Raw genomic sequence first — 14,252 nt, 5'->3', positions numbered from 1 at the left:
GCTTGAAGTCCTTTGAGTAATTTCCTAGGAATGATGACTTTTTACAAGATTAAAACACATTTTCTTGCCTTACAACTGATCCTTCTGGAACTCTTCTACCAAGAGTTGGGTTTGTGGTGCCCATGAGTGACCTGCTAGAACTGATTTTTAAGCCTCATGTCTGGCACTAGCTCTCTGTTCAGGAGAAAGGGTGACCTCGTGCTAAGAATTCTATGCTAAGTGAGAAACCTAAGATTCTTAGTGTTTCTAGAACAAACTTTCTCCTAACAGGCTTTGGTTTAGAAATCCTAAAGAATTAAGTGGTGAGTGATTTAAGGGAGCTTTAAAAAACCAAGGTTTAGAATCAAGATTCATGTCTTTCTTTTTTTCAATCACTAAAGCTTTTCTTAAAAAAAATATATTTTTTGAGTAGGTAACATATTCACATGGTTCAAAATGGAAAAAATATAAAAAGTATACGATAAGTGGTTTTCTTCCCATCTGCCCAAATACTACCCTTTCCCCATAGGAAACCATGGTTCTATATCCTTGCGGACTATTTTTGTGCACATATGCAAATTTAAATATATTGTGTATTCTTTTCCTGTTTTACACGAGTAGTATGCTGTGCATGTTGTTTTATACCTTGTTTTTTCACATAACTGTTTATCTAGGACATATTTTTGCAGAGTGCTTCTTCAATCTCTTTATTCCAGTGTACAATAATTTATTACAAAATCCCTTTTTGATGGACATATAGGTAGTTTTTAATCTATTACAAACAGTGTTGCAATGAGTAACCTTGTACTTACATTATTTTTCACTGGTGTAGGTAGATTACATTTCTACAAGTGGCATTGCTGTGTCAAAGTATATATCCGTTTGTAATTGTGATAGCTATTGCCAAATTGCCCTCCTTGGCAATACAGTTTATACCCCGCATCAGTGTGTGAGAGTACCTGCCTGTTTCCTCTTCCTTATTCTTCTCTCATATTGAATTTCATTTCAGAGAAGAAGTGCAATGGATTCCGCTGCCCGAATGGCACCTGCATCCCATCCGGCAAACACTGCGACGGTCTGCGGGACTGCTCGGATGGCTCGGACGAACAGCACTGTGGTGAGCCCTCTCCCTGCCCCAGGGAAGCACCTGGTGGTTGTGAGGGAAGAGCATACGTGAGACCAAATCCTTTCATTTCCTCAGGACCTGCTTCTGGTTAGCTTTTAACCGAGTTGACCCTGAGTCCTTGACCAGGACTCTGAGAGGCTGATTGTGGCAGGGAGAGGGGCAGTGTGGGGAGTGATTGTGGAATTAGGTCATAATTCATAATTGGGTGAACATTATTGTTTAGTTGCACTATGTTCTGTGAATCCACCAATTGTTTTGAGTTGGACACTTATTTCTCCTACTTTGTTGGTTTTATTAGTGTCACTGATTGTCGCTCGGGTGACATTTTTAGGCCAGGTGACTGTTTTTATCCCCGGTTTTCTTTAGACCCAGAAAGGTGGGCTTGGTCAGTGGTGCTCCTCCTTGAGTATACACTGGAACCACTCGAGGAGCTTCAACGGCTCCTGGGGCCTGGGTCTCACCCCACAGAGATTCTGATATAATTACTCTAGAGTGTGCTTGGACATTGGGATTTTGTAAAGTGCTCCAGGTGATTCCACTGTGCAGTCCAGGTTGAGAACTGATGTGGTCATGCAGGGGTTGGCAAACCGGGCTGTGGGGGAAATCTAGCCCATAACCCTTCTGTTAACTGGAGTTCACTTTGAGCACAGTCGCTACCATTTGCCCACACATTGCCTCTGGCTGCTTTCGTGTTGCAGTGGCAGAGTTGGGTAGTTGTAATAGAGACTGTATGACCTGCAGAGCCTTGAGGATTTGCTCTCTAGTTGTGTTAGTCGGGGTTCTCCAGAGAAACAGAACCAATAGGATGTGTATGTCTATATAAAGGGATTTATTTCAAGGAATTGGTCCATGCGATTATGAAGGCTGGCAAGTCCAAAATCTGCAGGGTGGGCCAGCAGGCTGAGACCCAAGGACAAGCTGAGGTCGTAATTCAAGTCCAAAGGCCTCTTCTCTCTTGTGCCCTCATATGGCTTTTTCTCTTTGCTTGCATCTCTGGTGTCGCTTCTTATAAGGACACCTGTCTTGTTGGATCAGGGCTCCCCTCTGATCTTTTTAACCTTAATTTACCTCTTTTAACCTTATTTACCTCATTTAACCTTAATTACCTCTTTAAGGGCTCTATCTCCAAATATACTCACATTGGGGATTAGGGCTTCGACATATGGATTTGATGGGAGGGGTATAATTCAGTCTATAACACTGATCCTTTATAGAAAAAGTTTGCCAGCCCTGTATTAGGAAGTCAGTATTATATTAATAGTGGTTAAGATCGTGGGCTTTGATGTCAGGCAGCTCTGGGTTTCAGTTTTGGCTCCACTCTCATGAGCTGTGTGCTCTTGCTGAAAACTTAATGCTGCCATTCCCCTCTGTTTCATTTTGAAAACAGGACAGTAAAATCTCTCATAATATCATCTTGAGAGTTTAGTGACACTTCTCTGTCAAGTGCTTTAGGTCAGGGCTTGGCACAAAGCAAGTGCTGGAGAAATGGCGGCTGTACTCCTGTTTCCTGAGCGCACATCTGTGTCAGGTGCGCTCGCCCAGGGCTAGCGAGGGCCTGCCAGCCCCACGTGCTCACGGCCTTTTCTCCTCACCGGATCCCTTTCAGAGCCCCTCTGCACACGCTTCATGGACTTTGTGTGTAAGAACCGCCAGCAGTGCCTGTTCCACTCCATGGTTTGTGACGGGATCGTCCAGTGCCGCGACGGCTCCGATGAGGATGCGGTGTTTGCAGGATGCTGTGAGTGGGGCAGGCTGGGGAGGGGACTCAGGGTCATGGAAGAAACTGCAAGGGGGTGGGCCACTCGGGGATACACCTCCTTCTAGTTTACAGTTCTTGATGGAGTGCCCATTCTTGCCTTTTCTGAGCAAGACTTACCTTTGTTGCTTGAGAAGTACTGCTTGTTAGTTGTTGGTGTGTGTATAAAAGGGAGGAGGGAGAATGACTGAGATCTTGGCTCCAATGTCACCTTCTCCAATAGGCCTTTCCTGCATCCCCATCCCTCTATAGCCCCCTTGCCTTATTCCCGTGGTCTTCACAGCACCTATCACCACTTTGCACCCCGTATATTTATTTTATTGCCCCTCTCCCCCCGCTGGAATGTGCGCTTCACAAGAGCGGGGTCTGTGTTATTCCCTGCTGTGGCCTCTTTCTAAAACAGTGCCCTCCATGTGGTAGGTACTTGTATTAGTCTGCTTGGGCTGCTGTAACAAAGGACCACAGAATGGGTTGCTTGAACAACAGAAATGTATTTTCTCACGGTTGTAGAGAGTGAAAGTCCAAGGTCCAGGTGTCAGCAGGGTTGGTTTCTCCTGAGGCCTCTCTCCTTGGCTTGTGGAAGGTCGTCTTCTCTCAGTGTCCTCACACAGCCTTCCCTCTGTGCTTGTCTGTGTCCTCATCTCCTCTTCTTAAAAGGACACCAGCCCTATTGGATTAGAGTCCACCCTAATGACCTCATTTAACTAAATTACCTCCTTAAAGACCTTATCTCCAAATACAGTCACACTCTGAGGTACCGGGGCTTCGGCCTTCAATTGACTTGCTTTCAAGGAGTCCTCCTTGGTGGAGGACATTTGCTCTGTCCTCTTGTTTCTAAGCAGCATTACCACTTTGAAGTCCTCGGTCTGGCAGTAACCTAGCTTTTATGGGTGCTTGTTCCTCATCTAGCCCACGACCCCGAATTCCACAAGGTGTGTGATGAGTTCAGTTTCCAGTGTCAGAATGGAGTGTGCATCAGTTTGGTTTGGAAATGCGACGGGATGGATGACTGTGGCGATTACTCTGATGAAGCCAACTGTGGTGAGAAGACCTTCGATCTGCCCTGTCATCCCTGATCCTCAGGTCACGATGGCTCCTGTAGTTAAGGAGGGGACGCTCAGCACATTCTCAGGCTGGCTTTGCCTTCTCCTTCCTCAGCAGTAGTTCCTGCTAGTTCTGGAATCTCCACGTGAGGAATTGAGTCTTTAAGTGGGAGCCTGACCCAAGTAGAGGTTAGGGGATGTTTATTCCATTTCCTTGTCTTTCCCTAGTTGGGAAGTTCATGTTATATATAAGGGATATGGTAGAGGAATTACGGTAAATATTCTGGAGTGTGCTTCCCTCTCCCCCCTAAAAGTTACAGATACCACAAGGTAATAGAGTCATTGTCACCATCGGGTTATCGTCAATACGTCATTCCTTTGATAGTGTCAAAAATAAAAACTCAGGTACCATTTGCAAGACATAGAAGTGTAAGTGAGAGAAGTATGAGTTGGGGTCTGCAAAGATGTGGATGTGGTTTCTGTCACCCACTGGGTCCTAGAAGCTGCCTTATCTTTCTCTGGGAGGGCCGTGCAGGCTGTTCTGGGACCTGGGTGTTGAGGAGGCTGTGTATAGCTGGAGCTTTATGTTCACACTGGTGCAGGGCGAATGACTGATGGTGTGGTTAATCTCCCCAGAAAACCCCACGGAAGCCCCAAACTGCTCCCGCTACTTCCAGTTCCAGTGTGAGAATGGCCACTGCATCCCAAACAGGTGGAAATGTGACAGGGAGAACGACTGTGGGGACTGGTCTGATGAGATGGACTGTGGAGGTAAGGGTTCTGGTCATCCCCACAGCCAGACGTACCAGTATCCTTCCCCCCATCTGCACAGAATGTAATTTATCTCTTCAGTGCCTGGCTTATTCACTGATTTTTGGTGAGGGCAGCTCTCCGAGTTCTTTTCTATCCTCCTCTCAATTTGAAAATCAGTGTGGTTGGTTTCCCCTGTTTCCAGGGCTGTCATTCCCTATTTTACAGGGCACACTGAGAATTCTAGAGCCTGTCTACTCCAAGTGTGGTCAGCAGACCAGCAGCCTCTGCATCTCCCTGGAGCTTGTTAGAAATGCAGAGTCTCTGACCCCACCAAGGCCTCCCTCCGAGTCTCAATCTGCATTTTAACCAGATCTCTGGGTCATGCATTTGCCATGATAGATTTCAGAGGCACTGATGTGGAATGCGTGCTCACGCATTTCCTTTTTGGTATTCTCGTCTCTGAACCAGGTCTTAGGGTAGTTGCAGTTGAGTTAACCAGAACAATGTTTAGCCTTTCTAGGAATTCCCCCACCCATCCTGTGCATTCTGAGTCACCTTCCTTCCCTCAGCTTACGTGAGCCCCCCTGCAAAAGCAAACTCATCTGAATATTAGCCCAAATCAAGTATAAGAGGTAAGGCAAATCTGCTCCAAAAAAAGGAAAGAATAGTCTATTCTGACACCCCATTATAATGGTTTTTAGATGAGCTGCTATTTAGAACTGTGCCTGACACTGACCTCCCTGGGCTGGTGCAGCTCATGCTGGGACATCCACACTAGGTTTGTGACCTATTTTGGTCTGAGATCAAGCTTCTTGTAACACTTTGTGTTTTCTTGCTTGGTGTTTTCCTCAGATTTACGTATTCTTCCCTCCCCTTCTCCTGGGCCCTCTACATGTCTGCCCAATTACTACCGCTGCAGCAATGGGGCCTGCGTGATGGACAGCTGGGTGTGTGATGGCTACCGAGATTGTGCAGATGGCTCTGACGAGGAAGCCTGCCCCTCACCTGGTAAGTACTGGCCCCAGTCCTCTCCTGTGGCATCTGCTTTTCTGGAGAGGAGCTTATAGAGGTCCACCCTAGGCACAGCATGGCCGGGCCCAGTGCCCTGCCCCCTGGGACTCTGTGCTCTGTGGCCAGGTGGCTTCTCACCTCCAGAGCACAGAGACCCATGGGAACTCAGAACTGGAGTGTCTCATCTTCTGTAACTGCTCTCTCATCTTCCTGTGAGAAAAGGTCAGCCACCCTGCTTTCCACCCTGGCCGCGGTTGGGCCACCTTTGCTTCCTTCTTCACGGAAAATTACAATGGGAATTACAGAGGAGGTGTTTGTGTGTCTATTAAACTCTCAGGGGAGGGAGCCCAATTTACCTGCTTGCTAGTTGGTGGCCATCCTACTAAAAGAAGGGTAAGCACTGCCATCTAGTGGCTGGACACAGAGAGGCATCTGAAGGTCTGTGCAGTAACCATGTTGCCGGGGGCTAGGGTAGACCATGAGACCCCTTCTAACTGCAGGTAGAACAGAGGTAAGGATGCTATGTCCTTTCCTAAACAGGATTCTGTTTCAAACTCAGTTATAGTAGGAGAATAGAGGGTTGTTTCCCATGCTTTCCATAATCCTGTTTCTAGCAAACTTCCAGGTCAACAGTCTGATTTTCCTCCTTGAAGACTATTTTCATTCTATTGCTTCCCTGTTTAAAATCATCAGTGGTTTCCTCTTGCCCAGAAGATAGGTCCTGACCCTTGAGTCCTATTCTCAAGGCCCTGTGTGAGCTGACCCCTCCCTGCCTGCCATTACCTCCTACATCCACCAAAGTAGGCTCCTCATCCACTCTGGACAGACCTGCTCCTTCTCTGCTTATATTCCTGCAGCAGAGTTTTTGCCTTATCAGAAACCTTTGTCCTCCTGACCATGTCCTCCTACTTTCCCTCTCTGAAACCCACTGTCCATCAGGGCAGACAGAGCATGGATTTTGTAGTTAAAAGTGACCTCAATATATCATCAGTGTTTCTCAAAGTATGGCACAAAGACCACCTGTAATGGAATCACTTGGGGTGTTTATGAAAAATAAAGAATCAGAATTTCTGGATGGAGCCCAGGAGTTCCCATATCATTTGTAGATTCACTAAAGTTTGAGATTCCTTCTTCAAACAAATAGAGCATTATTCACCCTCCCAAGCCCCACCTCCATGGAGCTTTCTTTGAGTCCTGATGTCCATCTCTTTTCCAGTCTCATTGAACTTGCCTAGTGTCCTTTTGATTTTTAACTATGAGCTGCCATATATTACTTCCTAGTCATTCCATGTGTATAAATCTTTCTTTTCCATGTACATACCTCGTGTTTTGGGATCATGCTGTGGACTACTTTGAATCCCCCACTGTGCCTACTCCAATAATAGGCAAATAGTTGGTGTCCCAAAAATGCTTCTCAAATTATGAAAAAATCTTTTATCTTTGCACTTTTTCCCAAGCCCCACCTATCTATTTAGTAACTTGATTACGCTTCTCTCAAAATTGTTTTTCCGTTATTGAAACTCTGAGCAGGGACATTATCAGACTCTAGCAAATTCTGACTAATCCAATGAGCAGATTCCTATTTTGATGTTCCTTTCAGCTTTTGTGATTTCTTTTTTATGTACATTGTCTGTGCAAATTTAAATTGGCATTTGTCTCTAGCTCTTAGGTCTTATTTCTTCTCTGCAAAAGTCTCCTAACTGGTTTCTCTGCCTCATGTCTCTTCCCTTTTCGATTTATCTTCCAAGAAGCCACATGTTGATGCGTGATCATATCCTCCCCCAGTACTGGAAACTTCTGATGGCTCCCTTGTTGCCCAAGTGTAAGTGCTGTGACATGTCTTGGCCTAGCTCTCTAGCCTCATTTTTTACTACTCTTCTCCAAGCCCCTTGTTTTAGCAAAGTGGTTCTGGGGGTTGGAGTGAAAATCCAATTAGAACTATGGAATACACACAATATCCCAAAGTTAATAATTGCTTTTTTTGTTTGTTTTTTAGCCCAAGTTATTTTGTACCATTTGCTAATGCTTCCACCTTTCAATAGCTCTCAGAAGACCTTTCCACAGGGTCATCGTCTCACGTGATTTCTCAGCTCCAGTGTTTCTCTTGGAGATACTGTTCTGACACCTTGGATTTTCCTCTCTGGGCTGATTTTCCTCTAGGCCTGCTGCATGCCCCTGACCCTGGGACTTCACTGCCCTCCTCAGAGTTCTCTTTTTAAAAGCTTCTAATCAGTACTGTTCCTTTTTTATGGCGTCTTGTCCTTTTTTCATGGGTAAATGTATATTCTTTCTTTCTGAGCATATTAAGAATATTTATTTTTGAAGTTTTCTTCTTACAAAGTGTCTGTTTCCTCCAAATTTCCTTGTTTGGGGTGAGGGGGTTTGCACTGGTTTCTTTCATGTCAAAGGTTTTCCTCGGATAATCCTTGGTTGCTTGCTTGTGTTTAAGGTTGGGGACTAAAATGCTGCTAAGAAATTCTGCACATCTGGGTAGGGTTGTCAACTCTGAGTTGCATGGTTGGGCTGTTTGGGGAACACTTGACCTGGGTTACTTTAGGATTTGTCTCTAACGCTGGTCAGACTCACTAGAGAGAATTTTTACAATCTCCTTCCTAGAGAATACGGGTCTCACTGCCAGGGTTCTCGAGGAGGAGGAGTAGGGTCTTCACATTCAGCCATCTGTGGGTTTAATTGCCTCTTTTCAGTATGATATTCGTGCTCTCAACCATGCCTGTCTCAACAACCCTTGTTGCTACCCTCTCCAAATAACAATCCTCCAGTCTTCTGTCGAGCTGATGTACGGGGTGATTGTCTCACGAGGCGAGTAGGGGAAGGGATGTAGGAAATCTAGCTGCTTCTTACACATCTTTGAATCAGTTCCCTTACTGTAACTTTCCCCTCTTCTCTCCCAGTTAAGAGATACCATTTTTCAGCTTTTTGAGGATTCTATGATGTTGATCTTGTTGGTTCTTAGCTTTCTTCCCTGACAGCTTAGGATAGAATACAGCCTGCTCTGGTCTCTTTAGTCACTCACCACTCTCTGTCTGCTTTCCAGCTTCCATAATTTTGTCGCTTTTGTCTCCTTTAGTGGAGTTCTATGAGAGAGCAAAATTAGATGCCTGTGTCTAGTCAATCTGCTGTCTTTATCCAGAGCTCACATTTGTCTTCAGGTCCCTATCTTAATTCCTAAAGAACTGTCATCTCCTAACACGTTGAATTGGTTGCTGTTGCTGGCCAGCTCCCTCAATACTGAAAAGTGAATTTTAAAAATCTTTTCTAGCAAATGTCGCTACTGCCTCCACTCCCACCCAGCTTGGGCGATGTGACCGGTTTGAGTTCGAGTGCCGCCAGCCAAAGAAGTGTATCCCCAACTGGAAGCGCTGTGATGGCCATCAGGATTGCCAGGACGGCCAGGATGAGGCCAATTGTCGTGAGTAGTCGGAGAGAAATTCATTCCTGAGGGAAGGTTTCTTGAGAGCATGATATCCTATTACTTGTGCTTCATTTCTCATAATAACTTTGTGATTTTCATATTATCTCCATTTTAGAGATAGGAAAATTAAGCTTCAAAGAGGATTGACTACTAGGAGTCAGTAGCAGACTGGGGTATTTATTTAGTTTTTCTTTTTTTTTTTTACAAAGTTGTGTGCTTTTCTTCGTGCCACCTTGGAAGTTCTTATAGGGCAGAATACTCCAAAATAACAGAGAAATTAAATAGGGATTAGTGTAAAATTCTACATTTACATTAAAAGAATGAACAGGGTGGACCTTTGGCACATGAAAATAACAAGACAGATTGACCCCACATTTACCAAAATAATAGGAAGAACATCTGAGCCAAATAAGTGACCACAGAATAAGATGAACATTGAAAATAATTAACAAACAGGAAATGGAATAGGACCTTCCTCCTGGATGAGATTAATTCATTAATTGGTATTCTTTAATAAGTTTCTTTAGCCTGTTTCAAGTCTGCCTTATTCATAAGGATGTTGCTTAGTTAAGGGTCTTAAAATCAAGATGTGCTCTATCTACAGTTTTTCTCAATCCATTAATCTGATAACCCTATCAAAAAAGGAAGTGAGATTAGTATGGCATGATTTTTCTTAGAGAAGCTGGACCCTGAAGGCCACTACATTCTCTAAGTGCCCATTAATCATCTGTTGAATAATCAGTTTAAGAATTTTAGGAGATTAATGGCAACCTTTTTTCTAGTTTCTAAAACCTATGTTTTCTGCTTTTAAAATATTGAGACATGTTTCATAAAGAAACCTCAAAAATCCTCTAGCTTTGCTACTCAGTTGTTGTTTGATTATATTTTACTACATTCTTACTATGTGGAATAATTTTTTGGTGGGGATCTTGGTATTTTCCAGAACAATCCTCTTCTGAGCAGAGTCCCTCCCTGACTATCCTATATAAAATGCACCCTCATCAGTCTCTTTATGTTTCTTTGTAGTTCTTATCACTATCTAAAATAACATATTTGTTTGTTTACTTGTTTGTTGTTTCTCTCAATAGAAGAAAATCTCTATGAGGGTAGGTCTTTTGTTTTACATATCACCATATTCTTAGCATCTGGAACAGTACCTGACTCATGGTAGGATTTCCATGACTTCATTGATTGGATGGATGGGTGGATGGATGGATAGATAGATGGATGGGTGGGTGGCTGGAGGGATGAGTGGATGGATAGGTGGATGGATGGATGAGTGGGTGGGTAGGTAGATGGATGGATGGATGCATGGATGGATGAATTCCATCTTCATCTTCTGAGACTGTTACACTGGTGGTTCTCAAACCTTTTCTAAATACTCTAATGCCCTTTTATCTGTAACTGAGCTCCCCCTTCCAACCTCTCCAAGGCAAACCAATTTCAGCTCAGTATATGATAGAGCTCTAGAATATTATGACTTTCGTGGAGGTTGGGGATTATAGTTTGTAAAAAGCCTCACAAGTAGTTTTGATATTTCCCTTCTCCCATTGAGAATTACTATATTAGAAAGCTCTTTTTTAAAATGTATTGAACTGAAGTCTGTACCTCTATCCTTGAGACTCATGCAAAGAAGTCTTAATTCTCTTTTACATGAAAAGTCATCAGTTAAGGACAGTTGTTACAGCATTTCATGCCCACCCCCAACCCCTGTATCTTTTCATCTGTAGGAAAAGGATCTCCCTGGATTCTTTATCCGTTCCTCTTGACCATCCTGGTTGCTCTCATGTGAACATTATCCAGTTGTATCTACCTGCTTATCAAAGTGTGGTTTTCAGAAGTAGATGTAGTGCTTCAGATAGAAAACAGGATTACCTGTTCTTGTTCTAGAACAGAAGTTCTCAACCCTGGCTAATTCTGATGAATCACCGTGGAGCTTGTAAATATTTCACATGCTCAGCTCCATGTTTCTGCTTCAGTAGGTTTGGGGCAAGTCCTAGGAATCAGTGTTTTTTAGAAGTTCCCCGGAAGACTCTGGTAAGAATCAGTGTCGTATATTCTTTATTCTGAGATTACTACAATGGTTTAGTGGTTTCTTCAGTAATTTCTTTTATAGTCATTGTATAGAATGATGATATAGTCATTGTATCGAATATTGTGCGTATATTTACATAAGATGGGGAGCAAGAGCTAGGAGGGGTTTGGTCCTGAATCTCAAGGGAGAAATTTTAGTTTGAACTCAGGAAACCAGGATAGAATCCCCAATACAAGATCTGGGCAAATACAGAGGCTCAAGTTTATGTTAGTTTTCTGTGGCGCTGTAACAAATTACCACAAACTTAATGTCTTCAAACAACACACATTTATTATTTTACAGTTCTGTAGGTCAGAAATTGGACACAGGTCAAACTGACTAAAACCAAGATATGGGCAGGGCTGGTTCCTCTGGAGGCTCCAGGGGAGAATCTCTTTCCTCTCTTTTTCTGGCTTTTAGAGGCCCCTTTCCTCCATTTTCAAAGCTAGCAACATTCCATCTCTCTGATCCTTCTTCTGTCTTCACATCTTCTCTCTGACCACAGCCAGTAAAGGGTCTCTGCTTTTAAGGACTGTGAGATTGCATTGGGTCTATCTGGGTAATCTAGGCTAAATGCTGTATGTCAAGGTCTTTAACTTAATCACATCTGCAAAGTCCCTTTTATCATGTAAAGTGACATTTAACACGTTCCAGGGATTAGGATGGGGACATCTTTGACTTGGAGGAGCAAGATTAATTTTAGACCCTCCTCACAGGTGGAGTGGGTTCTGATGTGGCCCTTCCTGTCCTGGATTGGGCAGGCATGTGTGAGTCTGCAACGAAGGCCTGCAGCACCTGCACCTGGCCTGGCCCAGGCCAGCCTAGGGCGGCAGCTCTGGTTTCTATAGCCATTCTCTTCTTTCCTCTTTCTAGAATTGTTTGCAATTATATTGTCACCACTTGCTTTTTAGAGCCTCTCACGCAGTTTAACTCTACTTTCAGAACTGGGGAGAACATCAGATTATGGTTTATAGCCATAGAGTTGCATAACTCTTGATTTACCAATGCTCTTTATTTGTGATATTGCATTTTCTGGTAAGATACTTTGAAAACTATACAATTAAGGTACTGCATAAAGTGGGCATGCCTCTTAATATTGTGATTCACCTTATTATTAGTAGTGTTACTCAACCCAGAAATCAGAGTGTCATCCTAGACTGTGAACTAATATAGTAACAGAATAATTAGTGGTCCTGTAGAGTAATAGCTACAATTTGTTGATGCCTGCTATCACCAGGCACTATTCCAGGTGCTTGATCTCGCTGGATCCTTGTAGACACAATAGTGCTGGAATTGTCACCCCAGTTTCATATAGGGGCTGAACTTGGGCTCTGTTAAACAGCTTGCTCGAGTTCACATAGAGCCAGGATTTAAACCCTGGTTTGTTTGACTCCAAAGCTCTCGCTCTTCCTGAGGCAGATTCCAACTGTCAATGTCAAATTGGGAGGTGTCACAGTGCCAGCGTGGTGCCCCTCACTCCGGAGGCGGGTTTTGAAGCAGAAGCTGATTAGTTCAAAGACTTCTAACCACTTTTCTTAAAAATGATAAACCTTTGGTATGACAGGGCCCCTGCCCTGTGGGTTTAAGAAGGTTCTTTGTGTTTCAGCCACACGCAGCACCTTGCCCTGTATGAGCAGTGAGTTCCAGTGTGAGGACGGTGAGGCCTGCATCGTGCTCTCCGAGCGCTGCGACGGCTTCCTGGACTGCTCGGACGAGAGTGACGAGAGAGACTGCAGCGGTGAGTGCCCGGCTGTGCTGGCTGTGTTGGTCCCTGTTTACCCCAGAGCTCACCCTCCACCTTCCTGTGTCGGCTCACCCCCCACCCTCCCGTGTTGGGCTCCCCCTCCCCCCTCCTGTGTGGGTTCGCCCCCACCCTCCTGTATGCCCGTGTGGGGTCACCCCCCACCCTCCTGTGTGGGCTCACCATCCACCCTCCTGTGTGGTCTCACCTTCACCTTCCTGTATGGGCTCACCCTCCACCCTCCCGTGTGGGCTCACCCTCCACCCTCCTGTGTAGACCTCTAGTAGAACCCTTTTGAGTTTTTCCTCAGTCTGGAAATGAGATAGATTTTTGCCCAATTTTGGAGCACCAAATGAGATGAGGCTTGTCCCCGCTCTGATAGAGCTTTCAGCTAACCTCATCCCTGCTGGGTCAATGCTGGTCTTAGATTTGTTTTTGGCGGACTTTGTGCCTCATGTTGACCCTCAGGGAGCCTTGGGGTTTGTGGTGGGGTTAGCTCAGTTCTTCTGTCCAGAACACATTCAGTAATTGTCTTCATCCTTTTGGGCTGCTGAAACAGAATACCACAGACTTATAAACCGTAGAAACTTATTTCTCATAGTTCTGGAGGCTGGAAGTCCAAGATCAAAGCACCAACAGATTTGGTGTCTGGTGAGGGTCCGATTCCTGGTGCATCCATCTTCTCTGTGTCCCCACAGTGGAAGGGCTCTTTTATGAGGACACTAATCTCATTCATGAGGGCTCCATCCATATGACCTAATCACCTCCTAGGAGCCCCACTTCCTAATACCATCACGTTGGGGATTAGGGTTCAGCATATGCATTTTGGGGGACACACATTCAGTCTGTAACAGTAATAGATCCTGCTGTGACCCTATCCTTGGACTTGTAGAAACAGGCTTACATCACTGCAGACAGGAGGGAGGTGAACCACAAGGACAAATATCATGCCTGGAAATTTAGGAGACCCTAGGAAAGGTTGTAGAGGAAGGTTTCGACTCTATTTTCTGGGATGTCTTTTAAGACGATGACTGTGGCTTGACAATCTAGAGTATGGTAGATCTGCCTAGAATCAAGGAACCACTAGGAGCCTCTGAAATCCAAGGATTTATAACATATCACTTTCTCTCCTTTTTCCCCTCTTATCTCTCTAGATGAGTTAACTGTGTACAAAGTACAGAATCTTCAGTGGACAGCTGACTTCTCTGGGGATGTAACTCTGACCTGGATGCGGCCCAAAAAAATGCCCTCTGCTTCTTGTGTATATAACGTCTACTACAGGTAGGTCTCCTCTTGGTCATGGAGAAGAAAATGGTGTCCTCATTGCCACTGGATG

General features: G+C 44.5%; 1 protein-coding gene across 2 annotated transcripts in view; it reads left to right on the top strand.

Moving 5' to 3' along the window:
• SORL1 (sortilin related receptor 1) overlaps positions 1 to 14,252 on the top strand; it is a 160,399-nt gene that overhangs the window by 117,200 nt on the left and 28,947 nt on the right. For both annotated transcript variants that reach the window (XM_058544989.1, XM_058544988.1), the window contains exons 27-34: positions 989 to 1,096; positions 2,712 to 2,843; positions 3,771 to 3,902; positions 4,541 to 4,675; positions 5,510 to 5,665; positions 8,949 to 9,098; positions 12,782 to 12,913; positions 14,071 to 14,197. In XM_058544989.1, coding sequence (XP_058400972.1) covers positions 989 to 1,096; positions 2,712 to 2,843; positions 3,771 to 3,902; positions 4,541 to 4,675; positions 5,510 to 5,665; positions 8,949 to 9,098; positions 12,782 to 12,913; positions 14,071 to 14,197 — 1,072 coding nt within the window. The remainder of the gene's footprint in view (positions 1 to 988; positions 1,097 to 2,711; positions 2,844 to 3,770; positions 3,903 to 4,540; positions 4,676 to 5,509; positions 5,666 to 8,948; positions 9,099 to 12,781; positions 12,914 to 14,070; positions 14,198 to 14,252) is intronic.

This window comes from Diceros bicornis, chromosome 7, assembly GCF_020826845.1.
Source record: "Diceros bicornis minor isolate mBicDic1 chromosome 7, mDicBic1.mat.cur, whole genome shotgun sequence".
NCBI lineage: Eukaryota > Metazoa > Chordata > Mammalia > Perissodactyla > Rhinocerotidae > Diceros > Diceros bicornis.
The sequence above is the reverse complement of the archived record's forward strand: the minus strand, read 5'-3'. Positions and strand labels throughout refer to the sequence as shown.